This window comes from Quercus robur, chromosome 10, assembly GCF_932294415.1.
Source record: "Quercus robur chromosome 10, dhQueRobu3.1, whole genome shotgun sequence".
NCBI lineage: Eukaryota > Viridiplantae > Streptophyta > Magnoliopsida > Fagales > Fagaceae > Quercus > Quercus robur.
This window is the reverse complement of record NC_065543.1, coordinates 35,260,263-35,282,586: the sequence shown is the minus strand read 5'-3', so window position 1 is coordinate 35,282,586 and position 22,324 is coordinate 35,260,263. Positions and strand designations below refer to the sequence as shown.

The following is a 22,324-nucleotide window of genomic DNA, read 5'->3' as shown; positions in this document are numbered from 1 at the left end:
CCGAGAAATAAACCTATTCAAAGCTGTTGTCATCCCCGTTAGCTTTTGTACTTTCTTGGGGTTTTGAGGAGGATGTAAATCTTTAATAGCCATGATATGGTCAGGATTAACCTCTATTTCCTGATGTGTAATCATGTGCTCTAAAAATTTTCCTGAGTTGACGCCGAAAGAGCACTTAGATGCGTTGAGACGCAATTTATGTTTCCTAAGCACTAAAAATACATCTTCTAGGTCCTTCAAATGCTCCAAGACCTACTTCCTTTTCACCACCATATCATCAATGTATGCCCTAACAGTCCTCCCAATTTGTGACTCAAACATCCAAGTCACCATTCTCTGATACGTAGACCCAGCATTCTTTAGGCCAAAAGGCATCACCCGATAATGGTAATTCCCAGTGGGAGTTCAAAAGGCTATCTTCTCTTGGTTAGACAGTGCCAGAGGTATTTGATGGTATCCTTGAAAAGCATCCAAGAAACTCATTCAAGGATGTCCAACTGTAGCATCCACCAACTGATTAATTTGAAGAACGGGGAAAGGATCCTTCGAGCACGTTTTGTTCAAATCCATGAAATTAACACACGTGCGCCATTTCCCGTTCTTCTTCTTTACCACCACAGTATTAGCCAACCAATCAGGATAAAAAGCTTCTTTGATTGCTCCAGCTTGCTTAAGTTTGTTGACCTCTTCCTTTACTACCTCAGCATACTCCTTCGAGGAGCGCCTGTGTGGTTGCCTTCTTGGTACAACACTAAAGTTTACATTCAGTAGATGACAGATAAACTTAGGGTTAATCCTTGGTGCCTCATAGGCACTCCATGCAAAGACATCCACGTTACTCTTCAAAAATCCAATAGCTCTCCTTTCTCCAATGGGGGCAGTCGAGCCCCAAACTGAAAATACTTCTCCTCATATGAACCGATCATGACTCTCTCCAATTCTTTAGAGAGCAGTCCCCAACTAGAGCTTTATCCAGTGAATGTTGCCTAATAGCAGCCACCAAACATTGTCTAACCACTGCCTGACTTCCAACCAACTCTCCAACTTGTCCCCGTGTGGGATACTTGACCTTCAAATGCAAAGTATATGACATTGTCCCCATGGCATGAAGCCAAGGCCATGACCCCCCTTGAAATTTCAAAAATCCCTCCTCTCTTTTATATTTTTGGTAAAAAAAAATGTAAATTTAAATAATAGTCCCCCTAATTTTTACCAAAAACATGTAACACATTTATTAGATGACTATTTAGTCTAATTTATCATTTTTATTTCCTCTAATTACTCTTATACAATAAATAACTCATTTATTTAAATTGCATTAATGTATTTCATAAAAAATTTAAAACTTTTATTGTTTCTTTCCTCTAATTACTCTTATACCATGATAAATAAATAAAAAAATCTATATATTTTTTTAAAAAAATTTCATTTCAAAGAATTAGAGATATGGTTTTTTTTTTTTTTTTTCCCTTTTAGAAGAAACAACAAATGTTTATATATATATATATATATATATATATTGGGGCAATTGTACTCTCCTCCCTTGAGATTTGAGGGAGTGAAGCTCAACCTCAAACCTGAATGGAAAAAACATTCCCCTCCCTTGAGATTAACACTCCCCCCCCCCCCCTCCCCTTTTGTTTATATTATTAACGAAATATTCTAAATTTCTATACGAATCTCTTTACAATTTAACCATGGTTAGTAAAAAAAAACCAATAAATTTAGAATAAAAGTGCAAAATTTATCAAGTACCAAAACACCTGCAATGGCTAATCTCTTTCCAACTTGTTGAAAAAAGAAAAAAAAAATCATACTTAATATTTTAAAATACACTTCAATTAAAATTTTGAAATGTAGGATAATTCTTGAAACTTTCCCTAAACAAAGGACATGTTAGTACATAACATTTTTAATATTAATTTAACAAAGTTTTGTCAATTAGATGTTAAGAGAAGAAATTGTTTTTTCCTTTCAAATTTGGGATGGAGTGCAATTTCCCCAAATCTCAAGGGAGGGAAAATAGCATTTATTAAATCATGTTATACAAACATATTTTGTTTGTGTGTAGGTTATTCTTTGGATTTAATTTTTATTCATATATTTAGCTTGGCCCCCTTGAGGAAATTTTATGGCTTGAGCACTGGTCACAACCTCTCACACATATGAAGTCATCATAAATTCCACAAAATCATTCACAACTTTCATTTTTCTACACACTAATCCTATACTTATTAGTCCATATTGTAAGACATGGCATCCAAATCAAGGGAGTTGATTTTGTACTGTACTGGCTGATATGGCCAGAATTTATTGTACCTGAACATAAACCAATACAGAAACACTGATGTTTTGTGCTGGTTTGAATACCGGCCATATTGGACCCGTTTCGGCCATACTGAGATATATACTGGGTTTTGGTCGGAGTGAAACAAGAGTTTTGGTTTTTTTTTTGCAATTTTTTTTGGAAACAAGAGGGTTGAGAAGTAGAGGAAGAAGAAGGATTTGTAAAACAAGATTTAAGGTAGTCATTGTTACTGCAGAACACCAAAGCCTTATTTGTTGTTACTTTTACTTCTTCTTCTCGGTCTTGCTCTCACCCCCAAATTTGCCATACCTCTTCTCTTTTTTCCTTCTTATTTTCCTATTTCACCTTTTGGTTTTCACCCCACGTGAATATATGATGAAAATTTAAAATGAGATGGGAAGTGAAAGGACTTGTCTTTATCTTCACCCTTTACCCCCACATGGTCATGTGACCAAGTGAAAAGACAAGTATATGATCATATGGGTCAAAGCTTTGGACAGATGGCCTTGAGGCAAAGTTTTCACTCTAGTGACTCTAGTCCTCATAAATGGCTCCCACTATTTTGTTGTCAAATCAATGTACTCATATTATTGGTTTTCTTTTTTTGAAATCATAGATTACCATTATTATTATTGATTGATAGATTAATTTAATGGGTGACATGTGTTTTCTAAAAAATAAAAATAAAAATATGTGAGATGTAAATTTATCACTTTAAAGAATTTAACCAGTAATATATATAAAATTAGCAGTCGTTGTTGTTGCAGAACACCAAAGCCTTATTTGCTGTTACTTTTACTTCTTCTTCTTGGTCTTGCTCTCATCCCCAAATCTGCCATGCCTCTTCTCTTTTTTCCTTCTTATTTTCTTATTTCACCTTTTGGTTTTCACCCCACGTGAATATCTTATGAAAATTTAAAATAAGATGGGAAGTGAAAGGACTTGTCTTTATCTTCACCCTTTACCCCCACATGGTCATGTGACCAAATGAAAAGACAAGTATACGATCATATGGGTTAAAGCTTTGGATAGATGGCCTTGAGGCAAGCTTTCACTCTAGTGACTCTAGTCATCGTAAATGGCTCCCACTATTTTGTTGTCAAATCAATGTACATATATGTTATTGGTTTTTTTTTTTTTTTGAAATCATAGATTACCATTATTATTGATTGATTGATAGACTGATCTGATGGGTGACATATGTTTTCTAAAAAATAAAAATAAAAATATGTGAGATGAAAATTTATAATTTTAAAGATTTTAACTAGTAATATATATATATATATATATAATTAGCAGTAATCCTAAAATGGTACACCAGTATTAACCGATATTGAAATATTTCGTTTCCTTAACCAAACTGAAACGGCTTCTATTACGGTATTAACTTCCTTGATCCAAACACATGGTCGCTCCATTTTTTTTTACTTGTAAAATTTTATTATTGTGATTGAAATTCATGAATCAAGTGAAAAAAAAAAGAAAAAAGAAAAAGAGGGTCAAGTATAAGTTTTGCAAAATCAATTTTTAACACACACACATGTAAAAATATAAAAATTGGGAGTGGTTTGTCATGGCCCCCTTGATCTGTTAACAAGGTAGTTCATCCATGGTTGTTTGCCTCCATGCTTACAACCTAACCCAATACGGTGAATGCTATAGAGTGTTAGTTAACTTGTGAGGAAAATTTGGTAATGGTTAAGTGATGAGAGATGAATGTGAACTTGGAAGATGAATTTCTTCATGCTCACAATCTACATAACTCAATTTGTAGGGAGATCGATTGTGGTACAACACAAGAATGCCACCAGTTAATTTTGGTGTCATTGTCATACTCCATAGTCCACACATTTGCTTAAAGCTGTTGATTTTAATTCAGTCATTTGTAAATTCGAATGGAAATTTTCAAATATTAGTCAATTGTAATATGTTGAAAAAATTTGAGATGAGTTGATCTTGAAGCAAGTCTTGATCTTTCACTATCGGAAGAGTAACATAATTCTCAAAGTGAATTGCCAATGGAGGATGGGAGAATCCATGGATAGAGGAAGAAAATAAAAGAGAACTTAATTTTTCAAGAGAGGAACCTAGAGAAAGAAAAAAAAAAAAAAAGAAAAAAGAAAAAAGAAAAAACAACAACATTGGGCCAAAGCCCAAAGGCCTACAGGCTCTACATTGGAAAATAAGGACTGTGCATGAATTTGAAGCTTTTTTTTTTTTTTTTTTTTGGTCTCAATTTAACACCATTTTGCTAACAATTTTGTTAGTTAGCATGTTTTCAAAACTATTTAGAAAACTAGCATCTTGAGTCTATTAGACTTAAATTTGCCGTGGGAAATCAAGTCTAACACACTCAATTTTGATGCTCTGGAAGGCTGATGTGAAAACATTTATACATGTAGAACTCGAGTCTTAAAGATTCGAGTTCTGCTTTTACAGATCTTAAAGAAGAACGAAGAAGAAAGAAGAAAGGATAAGAAGAAGAAAGAAGAAGATCTGAAGAAGAAGAAGAAAGAAGAATGAGACCCACGAACCCAACATAGGAGCTCAAGTCTTATAGACTCGAGATCCACATGCATTTTTTCTTCCACATCAGATAACCATAACTTTGAACTCGAGGTTTAGTGCCCGTTTGTTTGCACTTTCCCAACCCAAAAAGCACTTTTTGAATCCATAAAAAAAAAAAAATATGCGTTTAGTGAAGTCTAAAACGCAGCTTTTTAGAAAAAGTTGCGTTTTGAAAATGTGAAGGTTGCCCATGTGCAAAAGTAGCTAATCAGAGCATTTTCCAAAAACTCGTGTGCGTTCATAAATCCTACCATTAGACTCTGTGTTCAGTTACCAAACCCTTCACATTTGATTGAAAATCTAATTTTACCCTTTGATAAATCAAAAGATAACACTCACGCCACTCTTATCTCTTTGCTCTGCCCTCTGCCCTCTCTGAAGCTCACTCATGCCATCCTCACATTTGAAATAAGCTCCTTTAGAAATGAGTGAGCCTTACCTTTTTTCTATGGAGTTTTCTAGTGATCCTTGTCGGAAGATGATGGTGGAGGTGGTGCTATGGAGTGGGTACCGTGGAAGGGGATGAGAGAGTGAAAGAGAGAAGTGTTTGTTGTATGGAGAGAAAAAGAAAAAGAAAAAGAAAAAGAAAAAAAAAAAAAAGGAAAGAAGCAAATAAGTGGCCGGCCAAGATGGTGAGGATACTTGTGAGATGTGTGGTTGAGGGGAGTTGGGTAGGTGGGTCACACGTGTGGCTCCTTAAAATATCTAACCCCCCCCCCCCCCCTCCCCTTTTCTTTCTCTTTACTCTTGAATTGAGTTGGGGAAAAACATAAGGAAAAAAAAAAAAAGAAAAAGAAAAAGAAAAGGGAAATGGGTTGGGTTGGGTTGTCATTTTTTGTAATTTACCACTCAAACCACCACTTTTATAAGTGCAAGTCAAACACCCAATTCTTAAAAATAACACTTTTTAACAGTTTTTAACAAACACCCAATTTTTTCAAAAAGCCTAATTTCATATCACACTTTTTGAAAACCCCACTTTTTCAAAAAACTCTATTTCAAATAGCTGAACCAAACTCAACCTTAAAGACTTGAGTTCCTTTATTGAACTCGAGTTTCAAATCCGCGAGATGTTAGTTTGCAAAATAGTTTTGCAAATTTGACAACTAACTAAATAATGCTAAATGCCAAATTTCCTCTTAATTTTTTTTTATTGGGATAAGTTGAGGGATTTTTTTTTTTTTTTTTTGAAGCTTTGAAAGATTTATTTTTAGATTAGTAGATTTAGCGTGCCTAATTTGACCCGAGTCACTGACTAACTATATTAGGCAAAAATAGTATTATTAATTTGGTCTCTATGCTAAACCAATTTGGTCTTGACGGAATTGACTGTTATCAAAAGGTAGAGTCAAATTAATTGTAAGTTTGAATACCAAAATGATATATTTTCAGATTTCACTTTTTATTTTTTATTATATTTTTAACGTATGTGTATTTACTCTTTCACCCTATTATCTCATTCTCACGCGGCATCTCATTCTCTGCATCCTCCTCTCCATCTCCTTGTCACATCCTCGATCACTTCGCTGTCTCGCCGGATTCGGTGGCGGCGGATTTCGTTACAACCGGTGCAAGCTAAAACTCAGGAATAAGCTGAGGACATGGCTGGCGGCGATGAGAAAAAGTCTAAAGCCGGCGGCGGCGATGCGAAAAAGCCTAATGCCGGCGGCGGCGGTGCGAAAAAGCCTAATGCCAGCGGCGGTGAGTGTTTGTGACTTCATTCCCATTGTGGTTGTGCTAGTTTTGCTGATGCTATGCGTGTGCGAATGTTTTGAAATGCATTGGTCTGTATGTTGTGTTTGCTTCTTAGGGTTTAGCCAGTTTTACAAATGTTATGGAATATTATTGTTGTGTTTGCTTCTTATGCTGTGTGATTTTTTGACTTTGTAGGAGGAAAAAAGAAGGAGGTGAAGAAGGAGACTGGTTTGGGACTAGTAAATCGCAAGGATGAGAATTTTGGGGAATGGTATTCTGAGGTTTGTTTTTTAGTTGTAAAATCTTTGACAACTACAATGTATGATGTTTGTAGATTTGAAAAACTGCGTGCATTTGTTATTGATTTCATCTTTATTTTGGGATTGTGTAGGTTGTTGTGAATGCAGAATTGATTGAATATTATGATATTTCGGGCTGTTATATTCTGAGGCCATGGACAATGGCGATCTGGGAGGAAATGCAAGTGAGTTTGAATCCCTTCTTGAATCCGGGGTTGTTGTTCTTTAGTTTCTTTTCATAAGTAGTTGCTAATTAGAATGTTATTGAAGGATAAAAGTGGTATCTGAGCAAATTAGGATCGGAAATACAAGAAAGAATCGCAATGTACACTGCCCAAAGCAATCAACTAGTCTAACAATGAACTTAAAAAAAAAAAATGGTTTTAATAGTCACATTAGCTGAGTGTTGAAAGGTTTCTTTACTGCCAAACTGTCCACACAAGCAAAGATGGTGTCTATCCCTTTCCAGTTTGCAAACATTTCTAACATAGTCCGAGACATCAACATTGCACAACAAATAAAGATGAATCTATTTACCACAATTCTCTTGTCACAATGCAATGTAAAAGGAGATGGTCGACTGTGTCAATACTTACACGTACAACATTTATCCACAATGATTTTTCCCTTTACATTTTTCAAATTTTGGTTGTTCCTTAAGTTGAACATAGATGGTGTATGCGGTGCTTTCCGTGATATAAATCTGAGGCCGTCCTGGTTATGTCTATAGATTTGTGAAGAAATGGACTTCTTTTCCCCCTTGTAATGAAAATTTTAGATGTTTCTTTTAAATCCTCTCCTTGTTTCCTTTTTCCTTCTTCCCAGTTTTCTAGTTTGACGTGCATAATTAATGTATTACATTGATGTCATTGTGCAGAAATTTTTTGATGCTGAAATAAAGAAAATGGACATCCAGAACTGCTACTTCCCACTTTTTGTTTCTCCTGGTGTATTGCAGAAGGAGAAGGATCACGTTGAGGGTTTTGCTCCGGAGGTGAGTTAAACTTGAAATCTTCTCCAAGCATATTTTGCTCTTTTAATTTTATGAAATGTTCAGTTATTCTGGCAAAATCATTTCATGCTTTGGGCTGGAATTGTTGTAATGGTGCTAGAGTAAATTGGAAACTGAAATTTGCACTGTTAAAAATTTTCCTGTGTTCCTTACCTGACATTGGAGGTATTATGGTTAATCTAGAGTACAGCACAACCTGGTTCTCCTTGATTCTTTTTGGTGGAACTGGTTCTTACTATAGGGTTTGTCCTCTGTACAAAATTGATCTGTTATACACTTGTTTTTAACTAAGGTGATGCCGTAAAATGTTTTGGTCCTTTGGATGATTCTTGGTTGATGGTAATCTTTTATTCTCTTGTATTTTTGTAAGTGCTTCTATTTTAATGAGAGGGAATTTATTCATTCAATTTATTAGAAGAGAGGGGGTGCTAATCACATTGTATCTTGGGCTTCTGTAGGTTGCATGGGTGACAAAATCTGGGGAATCTGAGTTGGAAGTGCCCATTGCAATTCGTCCAACGAGTGAAACTGTCATGTATCCTTACTATTCTAAATGGATAAGGGGACACCGTGACTTGCCTTTGAAACTCAATCAGTGGTGCAATGTTGTTCGATGGGAATTCAGCCATCCTACGCCATTTATCAGGTAGTTCTTTCTAAATTTGTTCAGTTTCACACATCTAGGAATTCTTTAACCTTGTTGATGGCATCCACTGGCTTGCTGATTAGATGGCATGAAATTTTAGTCGGCAGATTGAATTTTTGAGTGTAATACACCAGCCAATCAGAGTTTGGTTTGGTAATATGAAACTTGACTTCATGCTGGCATGATTGTTTACTGTTCATCTTCTGTGGTTCTGATTTATGTTTTATTTCTTGGCATGGGATTTTTCATATGCAGAGACTTGTTTCTATTGAAGCCATTCTTTTCCTTGATCTGTCACTTAGTGAAGCATTTCATATTAGTTGTGATAGGCTTTCTATGATTTTATTGTGTATTTGTGTTGCACCTCCCAACTAGCACCTCCTAGCGTTTTCAACGAAGATATTCAGGGTTCAAATCCCCCCTCCTCCAACTATTGAATTATCAAAAAAGTTGTTACAGTTAATTTACAAATGAGTGTAAAATAAGATTCACTATTTTTTGTTAGGCATCAACATGTTTACTGAAATGTCTAATAACCATCTTACAAATTTCATGACAGTTTGTTAATACATTGACATGATTTCTGATTGTAGGAGTCGCGAGTTTCTTTGGCAGGAAGGCCATACTGCTTTCGCAACAAAAGCAGAGGCAGATGAAGAGGTATAAAACTTGGGACTTAAATTTTGATATATTTACTTTTAATTCATGGAGGTCTATACATATAAATTAATGGTGGCAGACAAGCCGGAGATTTGTTGGTTTCTTTTTCTTTTTTCTTGAATTGAGTATTGAACTAAGCATTTTAGAAACTTGGCATGTTCTTTCATCACAAGGTATTCTGCTCCATTCCTGACCTCTATTTTCATATGAAAAATCCAAACCCATGGTCATTGGATTATTATCAGAAATGTCATAACCTAGGATGCAAGGATACTCCAGTTTTTCTCATGTGCCCATGTCTGATATGTATCATACTGGTATCACACCGGATAGCTCTAAGATACGTACCCAGTTTTTTTAAGTGCCAATACATCCAAGATATGGCCGTGATACGGCTTGGATACTGTTGTAACCCAACCCCCGATAGTGAGAGATAGCCTAAACTTGTTAAAGTTTTTATTTATATTTTTTATACATTGGTTTCAGTGTTAAACACTTATTTAGTTATCTTTTAAGCATAAAATGTTAGAATGCAGATGTATGCTATCTTTTGGTTAGTGCAGATGTGCCTAATTAACAAGTGTTGACATACTTCTAACATATTTATATTATCAACAAAAAAAGATAACTGCCTAGTTTGGGCTGTATTATATGTTTCCACATTCCAGTGTCAGCATCCTTTTTCTTTTTTTCCCCATTAAAACATTGATTTTGATCTTTCATATCTACATTGGAACATAGGCACCTTCGTGTTTTCCCCCTCTTTTTTGATTGGTAATTACACATGCACCCAGTGGGTCCTAAACCTACAATCTCACCTTCTATCTGCCTTGATCATACAAAGGGGGATGCTATTTGAGCTAAAGCTTATTGGCCTTTGTTTACAAATGTGCCCTTTTTAAAGTTTGCTCTATTTTAGGTGCTGGATATTTTGGAACTCTATAGACGCATATATGAAGAGTACTTGGCTATTCCTGTCATAAAGGGAAAGAAGAGCGAACTGGAGAAGTTTGCTGGTGGACTTTACACAACTAGTGTTGAGGTACGTGAGAATTAAATGTGCGCATATATAATCCATTCTCTGTTATATTTAACAGTTTGAACAATGTCTCTGTATTATGTCTCATGTCAGGCATTTGTTCCAAACACTGGTCGTGGCATACAAGGTGCAACTTCACATTGTCTGGGTCAAAATTTTGCTAAAATGTTTGAGATAAACTTTGAAAATGAGAAGGGAGAGAAGGGTATGGCCTGGCAGAACTCATGGGCCTATAGCACTCGGACGGTAATCTTAATTCATTAATTATCTGTTTGAGTTTGACAGATATAATTTATCTGCTTGTACATTTCCTTGTGGTAAAAGGAAATCTTTTTAAAGTTATAACTTGCCTGGTTTATAGCACTTGGAGGTGGGTAGGTTGGTGTGGTGTATTTGTGTGTTAGGAAGTATTTATTGATAGATGTGTGTGCCTACAGATTGTCACTTTTGTAATGTTTATCATTTGTGTTCAGATTGGTGTTATGGTGATGGTTCATGGGGATAACAAAGGCTTAGTGCTGCCACCAAAAGTAGCATCTGTCCAGGTTATTGTAATTCCTGTGCCTTATAAAGATGCTGATACTCAGGGAATTTATGATGCCTGTTCTGCCACTGTGGCCTCCTTGACTGAGGCAGGTATTCGTGCTAAGGCAGACTTTAGAGATAATTACTCTCCTGGTTGGAAGTACTCACATTGGGAATTGAAAGGTGTTCCTCTAAGGATTGAAATTGGTCCAAAAGACTTGGCAAATAGTCAGGTCAGCTAGTCTTTCTTGATTTTCTGCAGTTATTTTTACTTCCATTGGTTTAATTTGTTTCTGTTTTTCCAGCATTACTGTCAGCTGTCTTTTTTTCCTATAGTTGACCAACCGGGAGGATTGTTACATTGCTGGTTTTATTCACAGGTACGTGCCGTTCGCCGTGATAATTCAGCAAAAACAGACATCCCTAGGGACAAGCTGGTTGAGCAAGTAAAAGAAATGCTGGATAATATCCAACAAAGCCTGTTTGATGCTGCCAAACAAAAACGAGATGCTTGCATTCAGACTGTTAAAACTTGGGATGAATTTGTGGAAGCACTCAGCCAAAGAAAAATGATCTTCGCACCTTGGTGTGATGAGGAGGTCTGATATCAATTTTTCTCTGTTTATGCATTTGCCTATATAGTTTTATTTTCTGTGCAGTATCAAAAGGTTTCTTGTTGATTTGAATTTGATTATTTGTACACTTTTGTGGTTTTTAGGGTTTTTTTTTGGGGGGGGTTCAAGTTCATTGTTGTTTCATTTACTAAAATATTGATATTATGAGATGGCGTATTGTTTTGGGTCGTTGATCGTGCGAAATCATTTTCTACTTAAAATTTATTGCGTTGGGCTTTTCCCCTTTACTTTTTTCGTCTTATGAATGCTCCATTATTGTTGTGTTTTGGACTAGTATGTATAAGTTTAAGAGCAAGACTTAGGTATAGTACTTAGGTGCTGTTCCTTAGGTTCCTCTTTTAAGATCCTGCCATGTGGCCTTTTTCTTATGGATGCAAGTGTATTTTTTAAGTTAAGTAGCTACGTAGCAGAATCTTAAGAGGGGAGGGAACTTAAGAAACAGTACTTAAGGCATGTACATAAGTTTTGTCCTAAGTTTAATATGTTCAATGGGTCCTTAGGAGTAGGCGGCCAATGCACATATTGTGTATTTGACTTATCACCTCTTTTTAATAAGATTATGTGCTTTATGGGTAACACGTTTCCAAACTGCTCCTTTTCAAAATAAATTTTTTTAAACTTTTCCTTTCTCTAGGTACAGTTTCTTCAATAAATCCCATTTTCAAAGAGCTAAAAAAATAAGCTATACGAAATGAGCACTATATTACTTACCAGAAAAGATTTTAACTTGTTCAATGGAGATTTGCTCTTACATGAGACTCAAAATGTAATTTTTTTTTTTTTTTTAGATTTTCTGTTTCATTTTTCTCTATGCCAAAATTATGCAAATTTGCATTGTCAATTATGTTTGTCATGCAACTAGAGCAAACGTTCTAGCTCATGAGGCAGAAAAATGTTACTTTAGCCTTCCTCCTTTTTTGGTTTTTGGTCCTTATAGATTTCATAAATCTATTGTGCAACTCTTTTAGGAGGTGGAGGTAGATGTAAAAGCAAGGACGAAAGGTGAGATGGGAGCATGTAAGAGCCTTTGTTCCCCATTTGACCAGCCAGAGCTCCCTGAAGGTAGTCTTTATGTTTCATGTCAGGGTTATTTCATTTATTGTATTTCTATTACTACTTTCAAACCTTGACTGTTTATCCTATAAACTACACCCCCACTCCTTTTCCCTGCTGCCTGGCGTGGGTGGTTACTCAAATTGATATTGCTACAAGCCTACCGGTTGTTGCCTCTAGAAGAATATGTTGATTTCCATGTCCTCCAATAGTACACTTTCTAGTGTAATCTCCTTCTGACAGTTGCAATATTGTAAATTTCGGTTACCATTTTTGAAGGGGGTCTAAGACTCCTGCAATTGTGTGTTAAGTTTTTCATGGTAGGGTGAAAAATAATTTCATCATCAAAGATTGATATGGTGTGATCTAATTGTTCTTGCATTTTATTTTCTAGAAATTGCATGTTAATGCAAGTGGCTTTATCATGTCATATGGTATTTGAATGTACCAATAAATGCTGGAGCTAACGCCATAATTAAGTGTAATTTTGGCTGCATTTATGATGATGACATTTCCCTATGTAAGTTACTATTTATGTCGCTGGCACTGCAGAACGATACTCATTGTGCAGTTGAATGAATAAGCTTCCCAGGACATCAATTTGTGCTTAATGATTTATTGGATTTATGATAAATTGCAATTTGATCATATCTTTCATTCAATATTGCTGTGTGAAGTTCTTTATATTATTTTCTGTTACTAAATGTTCAATATCTCATAGGTACTAAATGCTTTGCTTCTGGAAAGCCTGCAAAAAAATGGACGTACTGGGGAAGGAGTTACTAGATCATGACATGCAATGGAATCAGCGATTCTTAGGAATTATCAAGTAATAGTATTTTCTACAAAAAAAAATACGACACCTTTTTCTTTTTTCCAAAAAAAAAAAAAAAATTAATAGTCAATCTTTTTTTTCTTTTCTTTTTTGAGAATGAATTTAATTGTCAATCTGATGTGTGGATCTTATGTGAAAAGGTGAAATAATTTGCTTTGCTACAAGCAAAAGGCTACCCTGTTTTTATATTGTTGGTTTTTAATGTCTTAGATATGTGATATGTTTATTTAGACTGAATTCTCTCTTTTGAGTTACAAGTTAGTGATATTAAGCGGTAACCCGTTTGCTGAATGATATTTATGGGTAAAGAGAAACTATAATGCTAATGCTAGTGCTTGAAAGTCATTTTCATTAATCTAATGGGCATATAGGCATTGGCAAATGAAATAGCCAGTGCAGGTGTAAATGTGTAATGTTTTGAATGGGAGTGGTATTTTTGATGGGCCTTCTTTTTATAATGCCATCCGTGGAGCAGATGCTCATTTATTACCATGAAAGAGTATCTGGTGTGCTAAGGTCCCTAAGAGGGTCTCTTTCTTTTTGTGGTCAGCTGCGTGGGATAAGAATCTCACAATTGATAACCTCTTATTACTAGTCAATTGGTGTTTTTATTTGCCATTGTAGTAGGAAAACGTTGGATCATCTTTTGATTCATTGTGAGAATGCTTATGCTTTATGGAGTGATATGTTTATGATGTTTGGGATTCAATGGGTGTTGTTGCTGGATAAGGTAGCATCCCTCCTTTTCGGTTGGCGCGATTTGTTAGGAAAACATTCTTCTAATGTACGGAACTTGGTGCCGGCATATATGATGTGGTTAGTGTGGAAAAAGTGTGGTAGCCGTATTTTTTAGGAGAGTGTGAGACCTATTGAGCAAGTGAAGTCTTTGTTGTTTTGTACTATGTTTAATTGGTCTCGAGCATGATGTTTTACCAATTGTACTTCCATTTTTTCTATTTTCAGCTCTCTTAGATCTTTTATTTGATTTGCATGTAATTCTTCAAAGTGCTCTATGCTCATCATCGTGAACATAGAGTAATCCTTTTCATTTGCAATAAAATTCTATTACTTTATTTTTTTCTTAAAGTAAAAAAAGAGATTGTATTTTTATTCCTTTCACTTTAATATTTTCCTCACTTATTTTCCTATATGGTAAGTAAAATCTATTACCTATTAAAAAAAAAAAAAAAAAAAAGAAAAGGAAAAAAGAGAGGAGAGATTATAATTCTATTCCTTTCACTTTAATATTTTCCTCACTTCTATTCCTATATGGTAATTAAGTATCGATTAATGGAATCCATTCATTTAGTATTTATTCCATTCATTTAGAATAAATACTGGACATTGAATCTAATTAATTAAGGGCCATTTGATTGGAAGAGTGGAAAAGTTGGAGGATAGAAAATGAAAAAGCGATAGAAAAGTGGGAGCATAAAAGATTAAATTTCTTTCATATGCGTTTGGCCGGGAGGGTAGAAAAGCAGAGGAATGGAAAACTCGTTTGTTTGGACATTTGGTGAGTTCCACATGTTTCACTTTCCATTAATACAAAGTGAAACACATCGAGCTCACCAAATGTCCAAACAAACAAGTGATGCTTCATATACAAAACATTTTACCATGTATTTAAATAGTTGATTTAACAAGTTTTTACTAGTTTTTATTTAAGTCTACTATTGATATTACTTTTTTATTTACTACAAACAAGCTATCATAGGTGTGAAACTTTTTGTCAAATTTTTTGTGTATAGACTTTCACGTTAAAAGAATGCTATTGACATAACAATTTTTACAATAATCGAGTTGATAGATTTTTATTGGTTCTTGTCTGGATTTACCACTAATATCATTCTATTATCTACCATTTACAAATTGTCACATTGACAGTTGCAAAATATTTTGTTAAATTTTTTTTTACTTTAAAGTCATTGAAACATTAAGGGGTTCGTTTGGTAGGAGGATGGAAAAGTGAAAGAAATAAAAAAGATTTTAATTTTTTTCGTTTTTGTTTGGTTGGGGTGGAAAAGTGGAGGGATGAAAAAAGTGAGTTTGTATAAATTTACTCATGTATCTTTGTTAAAAAATGATGGCCAATTAAAATAAAAAAGCAACATACAACCAAAAAATAAAAGCAATCACCTAATTTATTAAAAAATAAAAATCATGTCTAGTTAAAAAAAAAAAAATAAAAAAAAAACTATCACACCCACAGCTTAGGAAATCAAAAAAGAAAAAAAGAAAAAAAAAAGGGCAACGTCCAATAAAGGAAAAGACAAAAAAAAAAAAAAAAAATTTCCCATTTATGTTAGTTCACAATTCACACTATTCCCTTAATCTTTGGAATCAAGCAATGTACTCTAATTATGATTTGGAAATGAGCAAAAACGCGAATTCCGTTACCCCCTTAGTTAAATCCAAGGAAATTTTTTATATCTATCAAATATGAAAAATACTAGGACCGTATGAGTTTACATCTCCATCACTTACAACTCGTCATATAGCAAGTTGTGACAAAAGTTGTGTAAATAGTTGTGGTCTTAGTATTGTTTATCAAATATATTTAGGCAGAGATGAAGCCAGAACTTTGAATTAGGGGAGCAGCTTTACTGTTGGTTGTGTGGACAGTTTCAACCTCTGATTTTGCTACTATGGTTTTTTTTTTTTTTTTTGGGTGTGCATAAGAAAAAAATTATTTTTGTTTAGAATTTTTTAAAGGACAGGGTTTTTTATTTTGGATAAAGTTGGTTAATTAAGTTTACTTTTTGTCGTTGAGCTTTTTATTTTTTTTGGGCTTGTATATTTTGTTTTAGATTTTAGATCTACATATATATTTTTTTTATAGTCACTAAAATGATGAAAATGCTAGAGCTATAAGTTTTTATTTATTATTTATTTAAATTACTGATGTGATAAGTGGTTACTAGTAAGTAAAAAAATGACGTGAGTGGTAAACCCATAGACAACAATAAGAATTTGCTATCAAAATAGTTCGTAAAAATGTTGTAAAAAATTTATGAGTATAACATTACTCTTAAAAGAATCAATGATATTGTTTAAGGGAAACAAAAATGTAATTTTATAGAACAAAAATTTCTAAAACTAGTACACATATATAATAATATTAAAAAAAAAAAAAAAAATTGGGGGGCATTACCCCCTTAGTACAATGGTGGCTCCGTCCCTGTATATAGGTCTGGTTTATAGGTATCTTTAGAGTATCTGTTAATAAACTATTTTAAGAAAGTTTTGATATCATTTTTGTAGGAAATATAAAAATCCATTAATTTTTTTTTTCTTAATACAAAGTTTTTAAAATATTTTTTAAACCAATCAGATCTTGTTAACTTTTTCCTTATATATATATATAGTTCGGTCCATTTCAAGCCCATTGGACTTATGGCCCATCCCATATATGTTCTTCAGTGTGGGTGTTTCTCTCTCTGGTAGCTTGTCTTCGATTTTGAGTTATAGACGCTGACACCACCTGACCTGAGAGACTGACTCCACCCACAGCCACAGCCACTGCCACCAACCTCTCTTTTCGGCTCTCATCTCAGCCTCGTTTCACTGCTATTTTTCATACCCAAGAGGTAATCTTTTTCATCCTATTCGTTTTTTCTTTCCTCATAAAACTATTGGGTGTCTTAGATATTTTGTGGGGGTTTAAAACTTAAAATTGAATGAATTTCTTAGTTTGAGTTACGTTTGTAGTGAGAATCTGTTGTGTTAAACCAGGACCCATTAGAACTTACAACTATGTGTGGCAAAAACATTTGTCAAATACCAATATATCTCTGCTAAATAATAGTGGGATTGAATACAAAATATTTGTGCTTTTGAGCAAAACTTTAAAGGTTGAGTTATTTTTTTTATGCATGAATCAGTATTTCTTGAAATGGGCTGGTGATGGATTCTTGGTGGGTGTTGAAAGTTTGTTCTTTTGGACAAAATGAAAAGGTTAGAGTGATCTCCTATGCATCTAAACACTGTTTGTTTTACATATATGCTTGGAAGAGTCCACTTGAGGCTTTCTAAAGCCACAACTTCATTCACATTGTTACTAGCTATTGTTAACTTCCATCTTTATTTTTAACTTAGATTCTTCCATATTGTTAGATAGAACTGTTTTAAGGTTTAAATGAACAATAAAAATTTTATATCCAAGTTAGAGGGTTCGTGTTAATATCGGGCATAGGCTTGGTATTAGCATGCTGGTCTGATCTTGAATCCTGGTTCAGATTTGGATCTTGACATTTGTGGTATCAAGTTTAGACAATTCTTGCCTTTGTCACTTGTAACAAATGGAGTAAGTGGGAAAAAAAGAGAAGAAAAATTTTAGGTTTAAGATTTTTCTAGAGATTTTTTGTGTGGTTAAAATTATAATTCTTGTTTTGGCTAGCAGATAAATTTTTTAACTTTTAGATAAGCAGTAAGCTTTGTCTCTCCCTTTTTCTCTTTGTAAATTCAATCTGTTTCTAAAACTCCTTCACTCATCCTAAAGTGTTTAAATCAATACAGGTTTAGGCCATATATGTCCTCAAAGAGAGCTACAATTCTCACAGTCAACTTTCTCACAGCACTATCTGAGGTATGTTCTTCACGCCACTCATTAGATTCAATCAAAACCCTTACCTTGCTGAAAAATCTCAGCACTGCTGCAGAAAGGTCAGATTTTCTGAATTCTAATGGATATCACATAGATAATTCATCAGAGTGTCACCAAAACCCTAGTGGATATGAAAAAGTGAGCCGAAGCCCTAGTGATTGGCAGAAGAATTCAAATGGGTTTGATGGTGGAAACTCTGTGGAGGTTCAGCAGAGCTTAAACCTCCATAGAAATGATTTTGCGAACAAACCAGATGGGCAAAATGGAAATGTTAGTGGCTTTTATGGGCAAAATTATGGTGATTTGCAGCAAAATTCACATGGGTTTTACCAGAATTCTTTTGGACTATCTGGGGAAAGCCCTAAAAGTACATGTCAAAACAATTCAGTTGGGCAAAATGGAAATTTTAGTGGGTACTATTGTGGTCAACATAACGACAAGGTTCAGCAGAACCTAAGTGAGAGTTATGCAAATACTTCAAGGAGTTTTGAGCAGAGTTCAAATGGGTCATATCAGAATAATTTTGGGGTTTATAGGGAAAGCATACAGAATATCCCAATTCAGCAAGATAGGAATTTTAATGGGCAGAATAATGGAGTGTTGTCACAGAACCCTATTGGAGTCAATCCACAGAATTCAGTGGGCTTACAGCATAATACGAACAGATCTTATGGGGAAAATCAATATCTACAGAATTCAAATGGATCTTACCAGGAGGGTCTCAGAGAAGTGAGGCAGAACACAAATGAATTTGCTTCCCATGGCCTTTCAGAATCTCAGGGAAGCCAAATTAGAAGCTATACACATGGGCAAATTCAGCAAAACCTAAGTGAACATAACATGGGCATTGTTGGAGCCTATCAGCAAAGAGAAAGTGTGTATCAGCAGAGCCAAAGTGCTGGACAATATTTGCCAAACTCAAATGCCCACACTAAATTATCAAGTGATACAAAACCTGAGGTGGAATTGGGTGAGGGATCTGATTGTTGCCCATATAGTGGTACTATTGAGGAGCTCGATGGTTTTAGCAAGGAGGGGAAAGTAAAGGAAGCTGTAGAAGTTTTGTCATTATTAGAGAAACGTTGTGTTCCAGTGGAGTTGCACCAATATCTACAGTTAATGCAGGCATGCAGTGAGGCTAAATCTCTGCAAGAAGCAAAATATGTTCATCAACACGTCGTAAGATCACTGTCTCCACTTAAGGTCAGCACCTATAACAGAATTATTAAGATGTATTGGGAATGTGGTTCTATAGATGATGCCTTTGAGGTGTTTAACACGATGCCAAAGCAAAATTTGACATCTTGGGATACCATGATAACATGGCTTGCTAATAATGGTCTTGGAGAGGATGCAATTGATCTGTTCACTCAGTTTAAACAACAAGGATTGAAACCTGATGGTCAACTTTTCATCAGTATTTTTTCTGCTTGTAATGTTTTGGGAGACATTGATGAGGGAATGTTACACTTTGAATCAATGAGGAAGGATTATAGTATTGTCCCATCCATGGATCACTATGTGAGTGTAGTAGACATGCTTGGAAGTACTGGGTACCTGGATGAAGCTTTTGAGTTCATTGAAAAGATGCCATTGGAACCTAGCGTTGATGTATGGGAAACCTTGATGAATCTTTGTAGAGTTCATGGACACATAGAGCTTGGTGATCGTTGTGCTGAGATTGTTGAGCAGCTGGACCCCTCCCGCTTGACTGAGCAATCAAAGGCTGGCCTTGTACCTGTGAAAGCTTCAGACATTGCAAAAGAGAAGGAGAAGAAGAAATTAGCAAGTCAAAATCTTCTAGAGGTAAGGAGCCGGGTTCATGAATACCGTGCAGGAGATAGATCTCATCCTGAGAATGATAAGATCTATGCGGAACTTAGGAGTTTGAAGGAACAAATGAAAGAGTCTGGTTATGTACCAGAGACTAGATTTGTGTTGCATGACATTGACCAGGAAGCCAAGGAGGAAGCTCTTCTTTCTCATAGTGAGAGACTTGCTGTTGCTTATGGTCTCCTTAACAGCCCTCCTCGTGCTCCTATTAGGGTAATCAAGAATCTCCGTTTTTGTGGTGATTGCCATAATGCACTGAAGATCATCTCAAAGCTTGTAGGCAGAGAACTGATCATACGAGATGCTAAGAGGTTCCACCATTTCAAGGATGGATTATGCTCTTGCCGGGATTATTGGTGAAAAGAATGAAACTTAAGGTAGTACTGATCATACATGAATTTTTAAGGCTTTTTGAGAATAAACATATCATAGCTTCAATTAGTTGTCCATTCTGTCATTATTTTAACTTTTTTGATATATCTGCATATAGTCTGTTTAATATCTAACAGTACTTAATGACAATATTACTGTTAGCCATTTGTTCCTAAAGATTTTTATGAAGCAATATGTTGGATTCAATGGATGACCTGACACATTCTGGTCAAGCTTTGCTGCTGAGTGCAATGAATTATGATATACAAATAATTATGTTATCTTCTTCTATTAATTTAGTTTGTTTGAGAAAATTCTTACTTCCTAGTGGTTACTCCCTTCTTTATATTCTTTCTTGAATGATTTTCACTTTCCCAGTCAACAGCGTGTAAGCCTCTTAGACAACAGACAACAATGGCTAGACACACTTTAAAATGGCTCTTGTTTTTCTTCTTCTTCTTCTTCTTCCTAAATGTGCTTGGTGGTTAAATGGATAGATTTTGTATTGATTAGTATAACTGCTATCTGCCATGTGGGCTAGATTGGCAATATGATTGCGCTACATATTGGTAAAAATGTTAAATCTGCAATATCAGATAATACTTATAAACTGATCATAATAAAAGTAGTGTTTTCTTGACTTAGTGTATATGATTCAATTTCTTTTGCTGCAGGTATGTCTGACTCAGACTGTTTTTAGCTGGTTGCTCCATGACACCAAAATATAATTTGTTGGACCATCATGAATATTTAATCACAAGATCTGTTCAACAGATCCAGATCAAGGCAAATATATCTATACCCATTGCTAGAGTGATGCAACCTTAGGTTTTGATTCCTAGGTTTATTTAATTTTTCTTTTGTTTTTCCGGAAAACTTTGTGCTGCATCAACTCGGTTCAGAGCTATCATTGTTCTGCATCACAGAGGTATTAATGCAATTTTGATCCCATTTTTTCTATCATATTGACCAGGAAGCTGGAACATTTATTCTTGGTACAAGATTTTATTTTTTAGGCTAAGAACATTCCTAGTTCAAGATATTCCCAATGTTGTTATAAAGAGTATTCAAATGCTATCTGGTTGCCAGTTATTGTATTTAATGAATTATTCGGATAAACATTTGAAATGCTATAAATCCATTCCCCTTTGAGGCACAAAAGTGATCCAAATCCATGTGTGAGCAACATTAGTAGATCAGTTAGATTTCTACCTTGTGTATTCCCAGTGTAATCTTTTCTAATGCTAATCTCGATTCTACATCTAAATTTGATGAATAATTCAGAGACACGTAATTATACACACAATTTCACAACATGAGGATGTATGCGATTGAGTTGTGTACAAAAACTGAGTTTTATAATGTTTCCGCATTCCAAATTTGTGTTAAAAAGACCCTTTTGAAAACAGTTGCAACTCAAATAAATCAGTAATTAATTTTTTTAAAAAGTTTAAAACTATAAAAATGGTTAGAGTTGCTCACAAATTGTAAGGGCTTCCTTAAAAGAAAAGAAAATTTTAGTAAATTACGAGAATAGATAGAATTCATTGATTTTGGGGCAAATTATAAATTATGTGCTAGAGCTCACATTCAACAATAAATTGATTGTATTAATTTCTTTTCTAAATTCTTGAATTAATGTTATCACTTATCATCTATGATATATGGAAAATTTTAGGTACTCTCGGAGTATGGTGAGGTGATGCTTTCTCCTCTCACATTTATGATGGATCTCACTATGAATTTAATGAATGAATTTTACCATGAATGTAAAAGAAAAGAACATCATTCACTGTGCTCTAAGAGAAAAAAATATTAAATGCGTGTGGAGGGACGAACCTCTCCCTTAGAAGGTATTGTCCACACATGAGTGGTACACCTTCACTTAAATCCAACACTTATAAGCTGAAGGTGGGAGGCGTCTCTCCCTGATGTGGAATTGAGTGAATCCGTGAGGGTCTTCACCCAAAGTGGATAATACCTTCTAAGGGAGAGGTTCGTCCCTCCACAACACACGATGGTACACCTTCACTTAGGCCTAGCGCTTATAAGTCAAAGGTGGGAGGTGTAGTTTCCTGATGTGGGACAAAACCATGAGGGTCATTAGTGTGAATGCATAGCCATTAAAACTTGTTTTTATTAATAACTTTTGATCTAGTTATTTGATTGAGGTCCATGATTAGTCATTTTGATCGTCAAGATGTCAAAAATCATTTTAAAAATGAATGATTGAGGATC

The 22,324-nt window shown here is 34.8% G+C and overlaps 2 protein-coding genes across 3 annotated transcripts; both read left to right on the top strand.

Moving 5' to 3' along the window:
• The first annotated feature begins 6,319 nt into the window (after window positions 1–6,319).
• LOC126701768 (proline--tRNA ligase, cytoplasmic-like) lies at window positions 6,320–13,569 on the top strand. Its single transcript, XM_050400126.1, has 12 exons — window positions 6,320–6,577; window positions 6,767–6,852; window positions 6,963–7,055; window positions 7,748–7,864; window positions 8,341–8,528; window positions 9,122–9,188; window positions 10,108–10,230; window positions 10,321–10,473; window positions 10,701–10,985; window positions 11,133–11,351; window positions 12,356–12,449; window positions 13,162–13,569. The coding sequence occupies exons 1-12, from the start codon at window positions 6,478–6,480 to the stop codon at window positions 13,224–13,226; spliced, it is 1,590 nt and encodes a 529-aa protein (XP_050256083.1). The 5' UTR covers window positions 6,320–6,477; the 3' UTR covers window positions 13,227–13,569.
• Window positions 13,570–16,704: 3,135 nt separating this feature from the next.
• Window positions 16,705–21,247, top strand: LOC126701715 (pentatricopeptide repeat-containing protein At4g32450, mitochondrial-like). 2 transcript variants are annotated; one of them, XM_050400042.1, is made up of 4 exons: window positions 16,706–16,865; window positions 17,160–17,232; window positions 17,794–20,091; window positions 20,761–21,247. In XM_050400042.1, exons 2-3 carry the CDS (start codon window positions 17,225–17,227, stop codon window positions 20,072–20,074), a joined length of 2,289 nt encoding a protein of 762 aa, XP_050255999.1. In that variant the 5' UTR covers window positions 16,706–16,865; window positions 17,160–17,224; the 3' UTR covers window positions 20,075–20,091; window positions 20,761–21,247. The 2 variants fall into 2 exon arrangements, with proteins under 2 accessions (XP_050256000.1, XP_050255999.1); XM_050400043.1 differs by lacking the exon at window positions 17,160–17,232 and having other exon boundaries at window positions 16,705–16,865.
• Window positions 21,248–22,324: the final 1,077 nt, after the last annotated feature.

Excerpts from the sequence above, each read along its gene's own strand:
- LOC126701768 (XM_050400126.1), top strand. The coding sequence starts at position 6,478 with ATGGCTGGCGGCGATGAGAAAAAGTCTAAAGCCGGCGGCGGCGATGCG. Across the intron at positions 7,865-8,340 it reads TTGAGGGTTTTGCTCCGGAG|GTTGCATGGGTGACAAAATC; the intron begins GTGAGTTAAACT and ends GGGCTTCTGTAG. Across the intron at positions 12,450-13,161 it reads CCAGCCAGAGCTCCCTGAAG|GTACTAAATGCTTTGCTTCT; the intron begins GTAGTCTTTATG and ends AATATCTCATAG.